The sequence below is a fragment of the Cyprinodon variegatus genome, unplaced genomic scaffold, assembly GCF_000732505.1.
Source record: "Cyprinodon variegatus isolate N-32 unplaced genomic scaffold, C_variegatus-1.0 Scaffold491, whole genome shotgun sequence".
Classification (NCBI taxonomy): Eukaryota; Metazoa; Chordata; class Actinopteri; order Cyprinodontiformes; family Cyprinodontidae; genus Cyprinodon; species Cyprinodon variegatus.
In genome coordinates, this window is record NW_015150944.1 from 625,450 (window position 1) to 642,206 (window position 16,757).

At 38.4% G+C, this 16,757-nt stretch overlaps 1 protein-coding gene and 1 long non-coding RNA gene across 4 annotated transcripts; one reads left to right on the plus strand and one right to left on the minus strand.

Moving 5' to 3' along the window:
* Window positions 1–300: 300 nt before the first annotated feature.
* Window positions 301–9,381, minus strand: LOC107094586. Of its 3 annotated transcripts, none has more exons than XR_001481681.1 (3): window positions 5,260–6,081; window positions 1,931–2,053; window positions 301–1,833 (listed from the first exon to the last, which is right to left on the minus strand). It is a non-coding gene; the product is annotated as an uncharacterized LOC107094586 (long non-coding RNA). The 3 variants fall into 3 exon arrangements; XR_001481682.1 differs by lacking the exon at window positions 5,260–6,081 and adding an exon at window positions 8,369–9,381 and having other exon boundaries at window positions 302–1,833; window positions 1,931–2,046; XR_001481680.1 differs by lacking the exon at window positions 5,260–6,081 and adding an exon at window positions 8,369–9,381 and having other exon boundaries at window positions 302–1,833.
* A 164-nt stretch (window positions 9,382–9,545) lies between these two features.
* Window positions 9,546–12,821, plus strand: LOC107094585 (homeobox protein engrailed-2a-like). Its single transcript, XM_015390296.1, has 2 exons — window positions 9,546–10,386; window positions 12,475–12,821. The coding sequence occupies exons 1-2, from the start codon at window positions 9,900–9,902 to the stop codon at window positions 12,792–12,794; spliced, it is 807 nt and encodes a 268-aa protein (XP_015245782.1). The 5' UTR covers window positions 9,546–9,899; the 3' UTR covers window positions 12,795–12,821.
* The last annotated feature ends 3,936 nt before the right edge of the window (window positions 12,822–16,757 follow it).

The following is a 16,757-nucleotide window of genomic DNA, read 5'->3' on the forward strand; positions in this document are numbered from 1 at the left end:
ATTAAATTTTTTTTTAAATCCTCCTTCCTGGCTGACCCATCTGTTTAGCTCTGACGGTTATCATCTTCCAGCCGATGACAGAACTGAGGCTTTCAGAATCATTGGTTGTTCTTTAACATCCTACCGAATTAATTTCATTTAAAGCTGATGGTGTTGGTCAGATGGTTGAAACTTAACTGAAAGTTAAGCTCTAAAAATTATTGACACTCAAAAAAGTGATTTATCACACCAGCTCTGATTAAACAAATGATTCAAATGTTATTAAGTAAATAAAACTAATCTATTATGCAGCTTTTCTTGATTAAAATGACAAAATAAACAAACAAAAAAAAACAATTAAATAACACAGATGATTAAGAAAAAAGCACATTGTATCTAAAATGGTTTTAAATGCCGTTTAATATTTCTGGTTGTAAAATAATGTGACAATTTAACCAATTTCATACATTTATATAAAGAATTACCAGCAGATATACTGGATTAACTTTGAAAAATAACTACTTTATAAATTTCCCACGTTAATCCATTCAAGTTACTCGAAAGGTTCACAAACAACTATAAAAAAAATGAATTAATGTTCTCTCACAACCTTTATTTTCACCGCTTTATGTTTTACATTGTAAGGATTCCTGTAGAGTGGACTGATTTTCATACATTCACCTTACATCTATGTAGAACATATTTGTTTTGTATATAAAATAAAAGTTTCTTAAAAGTTTCCCAGAGCCGCCCCAGTAGAAAGGATGAAGCTTTGCCTCCTTTCAGAATGAGGAAATTGTCTTTCTAGTTACCACCAGATGACAGTGTTTATCCCTTTCAGCCCTTCTGGACATGACATCTGCGGACCCCTAGTGGAAGGACAGAAAACTGAAATGTCTTCTGGTTTAAAAAAAAAAAAAGCTTCAAAACCCAGAATTTCTGTGACATTTTATGATAATACAAGTGTTTCGCTATGACAGGTCATGCAAGGAGTGTTTCTTCATCTATGATGTAAGAAAACAAACTCCTAAATGCTTGTGAGAGTGACAAACTTGAATTGAAAACTTACAAAAAACACACATCTTCAATTTAGCATGACGAAAATACATTTTTGCATTTCAATAAAAGCGTTATAAAGGGGTGACAAAAGTATTGTGGTCAGAATATTTTCTTTGCATTGCAGAGCACAGGCCTCGCGAGCCCCATACATGATGGAAAAGGTCAATAAAATGGATTCAGGATGAAGAAAATCCTTGCACATTCTTATTTCTCTGCCAAAAGGTCTTCAGCAGCAATAATGCGTTGCTCTATCTAATAGATAATGAAAGATTGCGTGTATGTATAAGTGATGGAGGGAGAAAGGGAGAGAAGGAAGGAGGGCGTTTAGGTCTACTGAGTCTTCATTACACCAGAGCAGAGTCCAACTCCTCTCCTTTGCCCTCGCTCATTGCCTCTGCTGGCCAGGAATAATGAATTACAGTGGATGCCATGGGAGGGGTGGGCGGGGTGGGGGGTTGAATGGCTGGAGTCCATTTTAGATCAAATTACCTCTCAGATCCCATTCAAATGGCAGTCTCTGGCTGCTCTTTGCCTTTGCTAGGCACCCCTGTCTGCAGGGTAAATGATCAGTTCACACCTTCTTTCCAATAATGCCCTTTACTGACCGCTGTTCTGACTTTTTCTGCTATGCTTCATCATAAATCACTGAAAAGTAAACAAAAACAAAATCAAAAACAGAATCAACTTTAGAAGGATAAACAACAGCCACTGTTGTGATGATCATGGGGGAGTGGAGGATCAATTAGTTCAGTCAGCATGCTCAGCCAAATCTGTGTTGCTTTCCTCCTCTTCGTTCTGTGGGACAATAACAAAAATGACAGCGTAAACCAGTGGTAATACCACATTATGCATGAAATCCAAACAAATCCTTCTGAGTGTAAATGAAACACACCTACTGCATCTTACAGCTCAGATCAGACTGTGTAAAAATCAACCAGGGCGATAGCGCTGAAAGGTAATGGAATGAATCAAGATCCATCACATTATCTGTTCTGAAGTCGACCGATTCTAGGAACTCACAAACAAAGAAAGACCAAAGCAGATCAATAAACCCAGGATTTACTTTAGGATGAAATAAGAAAGTAGTGAACAAAAGAGTGAGAAGTTGCTCTACCGATCGAAGATTAGAGGAGATTATTTAATAATCTTCATAACCAGGAATCACTATTAAAATATTTCAAAACCACAAACTTTTATGTATTTGTTTGGGATGTAATATGACGGACCAACAAAAACTAGAGGACAAAATGGAGATCATTAATTTACTTTTTTATTGGTTTTATTTTATTTTCAAGTAACAGCTTTGAAAATTCTGGCATCTGCTTGAAATCAGTTTTCAAAGACTTACAGCTGTAGTTATTATGGGCATATCTGCCTAAGCCTAAAAAAATCCTTCCCAATTTTCATAGTAAAACTGTTCAATCTCACTCAGACTGCATAGAAAAGCATTTGTTAGCGATTTACATCTCACTACAAATTAAACATTTGATTTATTCTTATGTCTTATGTTTTGAATTGGCTTCATATTTACTTTCCAATATTTTGCAGGCCAACAGGATTTCTGCAGCAGCATTAAAGAGCATCAGTCAACCCTGACTAGCTATGCATGTAAAAGAAAAGTATTCCCATACCATAATGCTGCCACCACCATGTTTACACATGGGGATGATGTGTTAAATGTGTTTATCTGCTCTTACTTGTTTTTTTTTTAATCTTTGAGTTTGTTTGAGTGTGTTGTGGTGATAATTGTGTTTTATAATCTGCTCAAATGACCTGTACAGCGCTTTGATTTTAGCTTTGGCTGACTGAAAGCGCTTTATAAATAAAGTTGAGTTGAGTTGAGTTTATCTACTCTTACTGTTTTGAGTGTAGGCTAGAAAGTTAAGGTTTGGCTCCATCTGAACCAAAGAGCTCCTAACACAGCAGCTGTATTTATGCTGAGATGTATGCAGACTCTTTTCAACAATTAGGTCTTCTGGAGGCAAGCTGTTGTTTTGTATTTTTATTTTGAGGTAAAACTGAGTATAATTTAATTAAATATTTTGCTGCACATTTTTTTTATGTTATGCCTTCTTAACAGTAATGGATAAATATTCTACTAACACATAAACAGCCCTGCAAAAAAACTAAGTTTGTGGTAGGTGTGGGAATGAGAACGTTTTGTACATAATGTATTTTCAGTGTTAGTTCTACAGACAAAAAAGACCAAATTTTAAATATTTGTATGATTTAAATACCAGGGTACCCTTTATTTTAATGCTGTAAGTGATTGAACACTTAATGGTCCAGATGAAGTTTGCAGCCTTTTTCCACAGAGGCCTAAAAGCCAGTGTTTACCACTTTCTGATTAGTCTCTATGCATGGACAGGCATGTTTTGCGCCTCTCAGCTTAGATGGCAGAGGCTGAAATGTAGTGCAACTGATGAGCCCGTCCTCCCGTTAAAAAGAAGAATTCACAACATATCAGCGAACTGGGGGGTAAAAACAACTGAGGTGCAGCAGGGTGGGACGGTGGGGTGAAAGGGACTCGGGCGCACATGGCACTTTCAGGGGAGTCCGGCACTATTTTGGCAAGTTTAACTGCAAAGGGCGCAATGCCACACAGGGAGAGGGGTCGGGTAACCGCTCCCGACTGACCTCCTTCAGCTATTTTTAAAGCTGTGAGCTAAGAGCAAGACATAAACGGAATTGTTTTCTCACCATTAATTAAAAAAAAATCCACAAAATCCTATCGCATATGTTGTTTCGATTAAACTTTTAAAAGAAACTTATAAGGTTTTGCACCCTTCAGTACATTTAAGTAGGCTTCTCTGTTTTTATTTGCAAAATAAAGCTTAAACTATTTTAGAAAAGATGCATCGCGACCCCCAGCAAAACTTCTACATATTTTTGCATGCATGCGTCAGGAGAGCATCAAACAATTTAACATTTGCTGTTGTGGTATTATTCCTTTAAATGCTGATTAAACACTCAGAAACCTTTGTTTACTCTGCAGCAAGTGCTTCTCACCTGTCCATCTCCCACTTGTCCCTCCCTCCTCGGCATGTGGGAAATCCAAAACGCGCAAACCATCGCGGATTTGGACCGCACAGGAGTTCTGGACAACCCGCAACTTTTCCAGGATAAATGCAATGACTTTTATTGCTTTTGTTTTGTTGTGACATTGCCTACTTCTCTACTAAACTCAGAGTCTTTTAGAATAAACATTCAAAGCTTGTCCCCTTTATGTTTCTCTTCAAACAAACTTTGCAGCACCTATCGGATGGCAGCTTGTTCTGAAACACTGGGAATGTAAAGTCTGGAAACAGACAGAAATAGAACTGCAGACCTGTAGTTGACCAGGACAAGCAAATAGCACTGTGGCTCCAGTTGACAATCGCAGTGATGTTTAATTATGAATAGGAAAAAGCTCATGGAGGATTCCCTGATACAAAAAAATTAAAATGTTTTGACAATTAAAATATACATACAATTCTTTTTTTTTTTTTTTTTTTGCTGTTTAGAAAATTTGCAGGCGACCTATAGGCTACAGCCCAAACTTTTGTGCCTTTGATCTTGTAGAAGAAAGTGGTAAGAAAGAACAAAGATGAAATTAATGCAAACAACCTGCATATTTGCTTTATTCATGAATATAAGTTAGAACCTTAAAAATCGCCAGGATTTTAATTTTCTATTTTCTAATTCAGTTTCTATTTACCACATGCAATAGTTTTTTTTTTTTGTTGTTGTTGTTGTTTTTTTGCAATCAGGCTTTATGCTATTTAATTTTAGTTTATTCCTCCTCTTTGTTATCTGCATCATCTTTATTTTGTTGAATTCATTTATCAAAACTATATAATCAGTGATCCGTTCAGACTTTTACTTTTTTTTAACACGTTCGTTTTGAGGAAGGTTACACATGAAACTGCACCTAAAGCTTAACTGTGGGTTAAAACCTTGAGAATGATTAACATCTCTTCTTCAAATAAACTTTTTCTCATATTCCGTCTTGTTTATAAGTGATCACAACAAATATTCCTATTAATACTTTTGAAAAAGGGGGTCTGAGTAAAACAATGGCTTTAATAATGAACTGCAGCTGTACTTTCACAAAGATTTGACTTTTTTCTTTCCAAAACGATGCAAAAGAAAAGTGAAGCCCTCAAAAGCGTTCATCCCACACAGAACACGAACTCTGGCCTTAAAATAAGCAATTATTGATCATCAGACGGGAATTTGTACCTCCACTCGTGCAGGTTTCAGGGGTTTGCTGATGGGAACTCAGCTGCATTCAATTAGGCTTCATCTAATTTAGCCTAGGCCTTAATTGCACTCAGGGTGGTAGCTGTTTGCACTAAGCCCCGTTTGAGGCTTCTGCAGAGAGAAGACGGGGAAAAAAAAGAACAATCCAAATTTAAATGAGACTTATCTACGCCACACCGATCAGACGGATTAAGACTTATTAAAACCTATAAAGGGCTAAAAGCAGAAGACTCAGCAGCAACAAAGTCCAGAGGATTGTTCTGTATTCACAATCAAATCACAGCAAGAAAAAAAAAAGAATACAAACAAATTATATAGACATCATCTACCTGCAGTGCAAAGGGGTAAATGATTCGTTTAAATCAGAACATTTAGTCCAAAAAGGGGATTATTAAGGTAATATTTTAATTTTGGGCACCAAATTTCCCCTTATGTTTTAGGGTTTTTACTTTCTCCCTCAGATCTTGTCTTATCTGTAAAATGTTGCTTATTTTGATAGGAACACGGGTGTGGATTCCAAATTAAAACACGTCTGTGTTAGTTGTCGACTGACTTTTTTTTTTTTGGATCAACCTTTAAAATAGAGTTTCTAAGCTTTACTAATTCTACTGCGCTCCTCCTGAGCAACTCACGATAGAAATAAAAATACAAATCATGGGGCCGAGTAAAAAAAAAAAAAGTAAAATAGGGAAATAATCATACAGGATCTTAAAATAGAAGAGTGCTTTCAGGATTTTTGAAAGGGTGCTGAAAGATTTGGTGCGACCCCTGCGATGGTGACAGAGCCGATATCTAGGGGGGACCCCCATTCATCTGGAGGCACGGATGATGACCGGGAAGAAGGAGGGATGGGGGGGGGGGGGCTGGGGCCGCATCTGCAGAAGGTCCCACCGCCCTCTGATCAGTGAGCTGGCACACATCACGGCGTCCATTCACAAATCCTCCTCCTGCGCGTCACCTTGTGTAGTACTCCATAGTACTGACGTATACTACAATTCTACCAGGAGAGATACAGGGGAGGAGGGGGAGCGGTGGGGGAGATAAAATAGGTTATAGGAGCTCAAGGACAGGGCACATGCGCACAACGCGCGCGATTGATTCGAAGGCGCAGGGAGGGTTAAAAGGTATATGTGCACGCGCGTGCGTAAAACAGGAAGAGGGAGGGGGAGTGGAGCTATAAGTGGATTGTGCTGTATACATTCACTGCATGGATACAGAAGTTTAGGCTTCAAAAGAGGCAGGGAATGTAAATTCTTTGGTAAAGACACACAAACACTTATATGGTGCACAAACATAACAGCAAATGTTTCCCATTTTTGCAACAAAAAAAAAAAAACAGAGCTTTGAGGTCATGTTTGTCGAAAAACAGTGAAAAACTAAGTTTTTCCTGTAGAATATTTGCAAGTAATTTCTATACTACAATAAATAAATGAATAAATATGATGAAGGGCTTTGATTTTTACGCCACCATTCGGAAATTCAAGCGTCTAATTCGGCCAACATGTGGAATGATTGCAGACGTCGAGGCCTATGGTTTCCGCACGCTGGATTTCATCACTATTAGTCAAAATTGTAAACAATAAATAAATAAACAGGCAAAACCTGCGCCCGATTTCACTATTTATTACGCATTTACGTGAAATGAAAATTATAAGAGCTGTTTTGCACATTTCAAAACCTTCTGGAGAGGAAAGGGGAGCGATGGAACAGGCAGATTTTGAAAAAAATACAAAAAAATCCTAAATATAAGGGATGTTAGGATCACATCCCCAAACACAGCCAAAAAAAGCCAACAGAAGCCAAATCCTAATGAGAAAATGGTATATATATATTCAATTGTTAAGTGGCGGCAATGTAAAATAAAAGAAATATAGTTTCTGGAGCCCAAATTTGACCCTCTACCAACCAGAAAAGTAGAGACAATGAAAATAGTTTTAACCTATTAAAACATGAGACGACCTTTTTTCTTAAGAGCAGAAAAAATACAGTTATATAAACAGAATTGATTATAACAAACATACTATTTGGACATTACAGTGTAATACATGTGTGAAACTTACGCAATATTTGTTACATTTAAGTTTTTCTGTATCAGTGCGGTTGGACATTTTGCACTGGAAAATACACACAACATGATTTAATTAGAAAACAATATAAATATAGAGGGAAGATGTTTCAAACTTAAGGAATATTACGTCTTTTGGGGAGGGTGGGGGTGTTTAGTAGAAGAATATGTAATATGTTGTGTTGCACAAAAGGCCCCTGGATTCTAATTCAGAGTCTGCAATGGTGTCATTTCCTCCAGACGCCCCTGTTTTTTGCTGAGGAGGTTAGAGGCCAAGCCCAGGCGGTAGCGGCTTGTCTGTGGATCCATTGTCTGCTGCTTATTTAGCGCTCAACATTAATCTGAGCTTCCCCTCACAAGTGAGAAACAATCGCAGCGTGAGAGTGTGCCTTGTCTAATTACACCTTTCACTATCAACTTTCTACTGTTTGGACTGGCTGCGCAGAGGCGATGGCTGTTGGTCAGGTACGATTCACAATCCAGCCGTTTAGGTTTAATAAGATATGGTACATTCTTAACTTTAAAATGAATAAATAGTTAAAAATATTCTTTAAAAAGTACCTATTGATGCATGTGTGGGTTAGGCCTTTTCGTGTGATTATTCTAGATTTAGCTTCTGCAGCAGAAATAACAAAATCCTTTACCTTTATACTAAGACGCATTCAAAAAGGTGGAGGTTTAGAATATTATTTTTTTTCCTTCTTGAACACTAACCAAAATGTGACGGGGGTAGTTTCATATGCCAAAAAAAAAAAAAAAAAATGAAATGTAAAATAACTTTGAACGTTGCCTTCAAAATGAAGTGCATTCTTATTATGGGAACATTAAAACAAGACATCTGTTAAAACAAGTAGACGAGCAGGGCATCCAAAAAGAGATTATCTTTAAGGAAATCTAGGTATGCTCTTCTGGATTGAAAAAATAAATAGATAAATAAATAAATTTGACAAATACATTTCTGATACTAATAAAGAAAAAAGAAAACAGAGCTTTAACTCAGGCGACCCACAGCTTCTCACTCACTCTCCACGCCGCTCTTTCAGTGGATCCCTCCTTGTGTGAACAGACCCGAATCCAAATCGCCGTCCTCGCTGCCTGATGGAGTAACCTCAGAAAACTCGTCTTTGGAGGTGGTCAGCAAAGTTACTCAAAGTTTTGTCTTTGGCGCGACTTCGGGTCCCGAGCAGCGCGCACAAAACAGTTTGTTTGCATCACTGATTTCTTTTAAAGGGATATGGACCCAGTTCTGGGGCCACCGCAGGCTGCGCGACAGGAGAACGCATCTAATAGCACATCAATTCTTGGTCACATCGCTCTGATTATGAAGCGTCTAAACTACATATCATGGGGTGAGCACGTGCTATTTTATAGGGAAATTTTAAAAAAAGTCATTAAATTATATAATTTGGTAAATTCAATGTAATGTGCAAAGAATAATAAGTCTGTTCCATCCCCAAATATAGTTTTTTACGCATAACCTCAGCGCGCTTTTTAAAGCATATACCTTTTAAAAGTAAAGGTAACTTAAATGTGTCAAAACTGTTGAAAGAGGGTCCAAATTCAACAAAAAGCAAATCACTTGTTCATCAGAATATGCTGCACTTCCCTCCAAATAGGTTATTGGTAGCATTTTTATTAGGTAGATCTTCAGGATTTAATCAGTTGATGAATATTTTTGTTTTTCATCACAAAAAGTTATCATAATTAAACTTCCTCATTCAAATATATGCTGGAGCTTATTTAAGCTCATTGAAATCTGACTTCCTCTGGTGTTATTGGGAGTGTTGAACCCTGGGGATCCTCCATGCTCACTATTTTTTTTTTTTTCCCAAACCAACGCGTCAATCCTCTCGTTGTTTTTGTTTTTCTACCCACAAACCAGCTCACATTTTCTCAAACTCCTGTGGCAAAATAAAGTAAAAACATGTCACGAAAACTGGGTGTATCTGTGTGCATGCACCGGATTCAAATTAGGCTTTCCTCCTCGTACACGTTCGGGACTCTTCCCCTTTTACTAGGGCGAGGATGGGGCGTTTGTAGATCGCTCCGGATTCTGCGTCACGTGGCCTGGTTTCTACCTTCCTATTGGTCAGGGGCACGTGTCTGGGAGGACGGTGGGTGAACGTCACTCGGGGGGCTCGCATTGAAAATAAGAACAAAACTCCAGAGTGAGAGTATTAGAGCATCAGTTTAGGAGCCTCTTTATTTACCCTTAGTTTAGTTTAGATGTAGGCATTCCCTGGGACGCATAAATCGGATGGTATAAATTGGATTTGTGCGCAAATGGCAAACGCTTACGCTCTGAGATATCACTTATAACCCGATTTTCAGGAAATATATGAGCTAAATTATGCTTTTCTCAAAGGGCACTACGGCAAGACTTTGCGTGGTGTCCAAGGCACTCACTGGTATTTGAGTTTTTTTATTTATTTATTTTACCCGGACAGTTTTTTTTAGGGGTGGGGGTAATTTCCCTCAAAGTTCTCAAAATTTCTTGCTGTGGAGGGAGCGACAAAGGGGTTAAAGAGCGTAAAGCGGGGGAAAGTGAATCAGTATGGAAGAAAATGATCACGGCAATAGAGATGCGGTGGAGCGGCAGGATTCAGCGGATGAATCCAACAGAGCTATCCTGCCCCTGTTACAGGCGCCGGGGAACCCGCAGATCCCGCATCGGGTCACCAATTTCTTCATCGACAACATCCTGCGACCGGACTTCGGACGGAAGAAGGATGCGGGCGCGCACCGAGAGGAGAGCATCCAGGCGTCGCGGGAGAGCCGCGGCAGCCCCGCCGCCCCTCAGACCGAACCAGTGGGCAGCACGGTGCCGGCGGAGGGGACCTCCACTCCACACACTGTCACCAGCACCAAGAAGCCCGCGAAAGCTGCAGATGAGTCCCTAAAACCCGGTGGGGAGAACGGAGACCAGTGCCTAAGCTCAGATTCAGACAGTTCCCAAGCCAGCTCGAACCCATCCATGTCGCAGCCCATGCTGTGGCCAGCCTGGGTCTACTGCACCCGATACTCGGACAGGCCTTCTTCAGGTTGGTGGCATGCCGTTTTACTACATCCCTGACAAAAAAAAATGCGTTGTAACCTGAAATACCCCGTAACACTGACCCCGAATGCCTTGACCGAGTTTTAGCTGCAGTAAAGAGAGCGATCGCTATGCCGCGCATACGTCAAAAAAAAAAAATCTCCTTTCTGATATAATAAAAAATAAAACTAAACATATAAATATCTATATAAACCTGCGTGGTCGCGCATTTAGAAACGGATTTCACGCATATACTTTCCATCGCGCGTAAACAGAGCTAAACAATTTATCTCACTATTATCAAACTATTATTTTCGAACAAGGAGTAGAAGAGCAGGCCTTTACAAAACATGAACAATAGAAACGAAATATTTAATGCTGATCGACAGCATTTTTTCCCCACTACAAAATAATTAATAGTGGCACATTACGGTTACTTTACGCACAGGATTTCTCCTGGTACCTTAGTGCAATTTTGTGTGTATAATCAATTTATTTCGAGTAAATACAAGTGCGATGAGCTGTCTCATTAAGGGAGCTTGGATGCATTCAAACTAACATTTTGTGCACCTGTAGAGTCATTTCCTTACTAATATGTTTTGGATGATATCAAATCTGCATGGTTTCATAAGAATCGCTGCCCAATTTGCAACAGCAGTGAGCTTCTTTGTTGTAGTGATAAACCAACTCATAAGCTCCATGTATTGTCTACTATCGCTGCAAGGGAGTTTAGTTGTTATATATTTCTAACTTCCCACTGGAAAGTGGAGTACAACTTGTTCTCATGCATTATGGAAAGCTATACTATAGAGTTCCGTGGGCGATTACTACGAGTTGGAGATGTTTAGATTTTCATGCTTTAGGTTTTCATGATTCAGAGTTGATTGTGCATTTCTTTTATTAATGTTTTGCGCTCTGTTTCGAAAGAGGGGGCTCCGTCTTCCCAGATGGGAAAGGATTGTGTGTGTTTCTCAGATTCCAGATTCTGTTCACGTCCGTCCACCAGGGAGTTTTTCAAGTGGCCCACAAAAAAAGTGAAAGGGGAAACACAGAGAGGCAAAGTAGCAGCGCCGAATTGAATTCAAACTCTAAATTGAACAGCAAAAACACGCATTTTTCCCACTAATCCTGCTGTCATCTGTTAATATTTGTGTCCATGGACTAGAGTGTGTCAGTTTATGCTCAGTGAGTGTGTGTGTGTGTGTGTGCTTGTGTTTGTGTTTGTAAAGCAGCAACAGGGAGGCATGGCTGCGTTTGGATCCCTGGGACAGCTTTTAAACTATGGTTTGGGCCCCCTTTCTGCAAGTTTTCATAGCGAAATATATCGATTTAAATTTTTTATCTGACAAAACTTTAGCTTATGTTTGGCTCTCCAACTAAACAGAGCACACACGAAGATATCCATTTGTTTACATCCTATTTTGGTCGGCTGTTATAGATATATGAACAATGTGACCGTTTGTTTTAAAGTGTACTTTACGCACACGGGTTTTGGTTACATTGGAGTTAATTACCCCCATGCAAAGTGAAAGAATAACATAAAACTCGGGTTTTAGTTATGTTTTTTGATGGAATACATAACAATAACATTTAATGATGTTCATGAAGCTGTTTTGGTTTAAGATTGAACTATGGATCGAGCTCATTTCGCCATTTTGACAAATCCCACCTTTATTTATATCAACACTTGGTGATTTCGTACTTGTAAACAAACCATTGTGTACTTAAACCATTGTATATTGTTTGTTAATCTTTATGGTGAGGTATTTTAATCAACAATGGTGATAAAACATTTTCTGATTCTGAAATACAACTAAAACGCTCAAATATCACCCTTAAATATTGTCCAATCGTCAATAATCATCTAAAAACGTCTTATTGTAATTCTCATGTAAAATTCGTGATTTTACATGAGAATCATAAAACATTTTAAATAGGCTTTGTTTAGACTCTCAGTGAAACAGAAAACACATGAAATATCACTAATCATTTGGTACCTAATGTGCGTCACTTGACCTAAAGGGATTTGTTTTTGTTTCGAAATGACCAATTAATAAAAATGTCTAACAAACAATTGCACGTGTTCTCCCCCCAGGGCCAAGATCTCGCAAACCAAAGAAGAAAACAACCAGCAAAGAGGACAAGCGACCACGGACGGCCTTCACAGCGGAGCAGCTGCAGAGACTAAAGTCGGAGTTCCAGACCAACCGGTACCTGACGGAGCAGAGGCGGCAGAACCTGGCCCAGGAGCTCGGTCTGAACGAATCCCAGATCAAGATCTGGTTCCAGAACAAGAGAGCCAAGATCAAGAAGGCCAGCGGCACCAAGAACACTCTGGCCTTGCACCTGATGGCGCAGGGACTGTACAATCACGCCACCGTCACTTCGAAGGACGAGAAATCAGACAGCGATTGATTCCCAGAGAAGCAGCAGCCTCCTGACGAAAAGGAACCTATAGTAATCCTATGATAGATTTATATAGAGATTAAAACTCTACTTACAGGAATATTTAATGCTACCACTGCAGATACTTTAACTACCACTCACTATGGATGTACACAATGCCTCCAAGACACCATTACGCATAAAGGAGTCCCTATTTCTAACCCCACCATAGGCCTCTGTAGGTTTCTATGGGAATATTATAGTGATTTTTTCGTTATAAGGGAGGTATAATTAAGCCTACAATGCAATAAAATGATCGAATAAAGGGCCAATGTATAGCCTATACCAGCATAAATTGTTTAACAAAAAACAGAGAAAAACAGAGAGATATTTCTGCAATATCACGTCTATAAAAGATGTATAAAGGTACGTTTTCATTGTTTTTCTCGTCCCCGCCCCCTTCCTGGGGCTACAAACACTCTCCATTTTTATAAGCCGTATAAGGATTACTGCTATCCATGATTGTCATCGCGTTACATTTTATCTAACTGGCACTTGACGTTTTTAACCTGTCAGTAAAGTGGAAAATTAATAAAAAGAAAAAGGAAAAAAAAAAAAGAAAAACTGAAGTCCAAAGAATATTTTTCTGCTGCATCCAGGCTACTGTGAATTTAAATATGCTAACAAGGTTTTTCTAATGCCATGCTCGCTTGTTTTTTTTTCTTTTCTTTTTTTCTTTTGTTGTTGATGTTTTTCTGCGTGTAAAAAAAGGATAGGTAAATTTGTTAGGGCTAATTGGGCACTGCTTTATTTTTCAGTTTTGATCCCCTCCCCTAATATTGCTGAAGTTTGCTGGAAGTGACCAGTGGCGGTTCTTGTAGAAATGGAACCCTGGGCGAGCCCCTTCTTAGACCACCCCATGCATTAAAAAAAAATCCACATCCAAAATCTTTTCTGCAAAAAAACAAACTCTTATCAATTTCTTTGCTATTATTTTTCATAAGACAAAGAATCAAAAGGGTACCAATTTATAGGCTATTAATAAGAACATATTTTTTTTCCTTGATTGGCTCTGATAAAGGTGATAGCTTTTGATCTTGGTTTGACAAATATCAAATCTCAATGTTAGCAATATATTCTATGATACATAAATTGTTACTCTTTAATTTCAAAATTTTCTATTTGAATCAAAAATATGTCTATTAAAAACAAACCCACACAAAATAGTTTTGTCTTTTTAATGTGCTTTAAATCCTTTACATAAAATAATTGAAATACATCAAATCTTAATCAGCAACTCAGACCTCAAAGGAAAAGTGCTATCGGAAAAAGTGACCGATGAATCTCCACTGCAAATCTCTTTTCTTCACCAGAGATAGTCACTTCAAATAAAAAAACAACAACAAAAAAAAGCCTAGGATTGACCAGGCAGCACACTGTGGTTTCCATCATTGCCTCAGTTTAAGCTGTTTTCTGTCTCTCTTCTTTCTATCATGGCACCCCCCTAGACCACGCTGCCCTGGGGAGATGACCATAATTCAAAAACCGCCACTGGAATTGACAGGGTACAAATAGGTTTTACTTATTTCTCTTTTTTTAACCAACACAGAAAGCTATAGGCCTTGCTTTTATGATTACTATGGTCGTGTCTCAGCCTTTAAACAAATGTGTGTGCGCTCTTCATTTTATGCCAATGCATCAGTGCAGCTATTATAGTTTTAAATAGCAATATAAATCCTTTTTGTAGCTAAAAAAAGGCTATAATGCTGCCTTTTGAGTCACAGAAACAACTCTGTAGCATAAAGACAATGATGAAAACCATTTCTGCGCACTCTTTAGACTTTTACATGCAGGTTGTTGGATGTTCTTGGTAAATCTTTCTCTATTTACATTTTTATTACATATATCATAAAAAGAAGGGAACTCCATCAGTGACTGTAATACAAATGTTGGAAATCTCTTATTGTTGTTGAAAGGACTTCATATGTGTATTTATATAGATTATATTCAGAAAAAAAATCTATCCAATGACCAGTGTTGCTTTAGAGTAGATATCTGAGGTGTTTACACTGCTTGTTTATCTTGCAATAACTTCTTTTTGTTTGTTTTTTTTGTTTTTTGTTCTTTTCATTGTGAATGGAAAAAAAAAAGTTTATGGGGCCTTTTTTGCATGGAAGCTGCAATTTGTTGTACTTTGGGCAAAAACAACTGTGTTTCTTAACTTTGGTCTATATCAACAAAAAAGTATGATCGAGTTTCAGATTGTATCCATACCAAATTGTGAACTTTTTTGCCTTTTTCAATGTGTTTTTTTTTTTCCTTTTTGTTGTGCATCTGCAAAAAGTGTGTATGAATTAAAAAAAAAAGAAAGAAAATCCACCAAACAGAAACACACTTTGCCTTAAAAAGTTCAAGTGGAACTTTTTTTTTCCTGAAACAGAACTGTGCCGAATCAGAAAAGCAGTGTTACTTCAAATGCAGACTTGCTCAAGTTTTAATGCCTTTATGAGAACTGCTGGTACGACATTATGAATTTACTCATCAGCGTATATCTATCTATATATGAACATGTTTAAATGAAATTACAACACAGAGTTGTAGAATACAATGCTATTTTTTATTTTATGTTGGAAGTATTCTTGGTATATATGTACATAATTTGTATCATGTATTAATTGTGTAATTAACTGCCTCCTGAACAGCCGCAAAAGAAGAGTAAATAAAACCTTGGAGATTATACATGAGCAGGTCTCTGGCTTCTCTTGTTCATGTGTTGAAATGTTTACATACAGTCTTTATTTGGCAGAATTACCTGGAAAACCATAATGTTCACAAAGTCATTCATATACATAGGAAATGTCCATGAAATCATTGAAAGATCACATTCATTACTTTCCAGATTAAATGAATAAATAAAAATAATCATAATATCATACAAGTGAGAGCCTTGAACAATTCCCAGGCCTGTTTCCCAAAAGATGCCTTATCTGCATTTCCATTCTTGCACCGCTAGTCTTTGAACGCCATGTCTAACGGCCAGCAACTAGCGTTGGGGCTGCTCCCAGCACTGTCTCCGAGACGGTCAGTCTTCTTCGCCGCTTCTGAAAGGAGCCTGAATTTCTATCGCAAGGCAGAAATGAGGAGCAGAAAGGGTGAGAGAGGGAGAGGGTGGAGGGGGAGGGGAAAGAGTGCAATGAAGGTCAAAGCCCGTCATGGCTGCAGGTGGCTGTCCCCCTCCCTTTCCCTCCTTCCTCCACCCTACCCCACCTCCGCCTCTCTTAGTAACCCATTCTCCACACACAGCTTTCACACTCTCTAAACTTATACACTCAGTCTGCCTTACACACATGCACACACAAGCGTATTCACACACATTAATCACTGTATTTTTTTTATATTTTATTCTCCCACACATTCCCCAGACTGCATTAATTTCTGCTTCTCCTCTCTGTTTAGCCCTCTCTCTCTCACACACACACATACAATCACACTCCACTGTTGTTTTGATCCTTCATTCAACCAATAGGAATCTTTATCTGGATGTTCACAGGAACAGGAGCTGCAGGAAGTTCAGATGGGGACACCAATGTATGAGTAGGAGCTAAAGCTGTTAAGGAACATGGGCAAATTCTTCATGAAATTAAAAAAAAAATTGTTAGATTAAAAATAGGACATGAATTCTCCAGTGAGGTTATGTCAAAAACAGTTATTTTACCTGCAGCAGGTAGCTTCTGGTGTTTTCGTATATTGCAATTTCAGCGGTATTGATTCTAAAAGTAAAAGCTAATGTAAAGTTACCTTTGTTGTGGCTGGTAGTGGTGGGTGGGGCGGGGGTGGGGGGTTATTTAATGATACTTTCAAGCTGCTTCACATTTGTACTTGGCGGTTATCTACAGAAAGGCAAGTAATTATTCACAGAAAAAATTAGGACAGGAAGTGTTTCTTCCTGTTTGACCCACATACTGAGTACAGAACACATAAAGTAATCTAATA

What these genes read in the sequence shown, in the direction of transcription:
- LOC107094585 (XM_015390296.1), top strand. Translation starts at nt 9,900, where the DNA reads ATGGAAGAAAATGATCACGGCAATAGAGATGCGGTGGAGCGGCAGGAT. An exon ending in CTCGGACAGGCCTTCTTCAG is followed by an intron (nt 10,387 to 12,474) that starts GTTGGTGGCATG and finishes TTCTCCCCCCAG; the next exon opens with GGCCAAGATCTCGCAAACCA.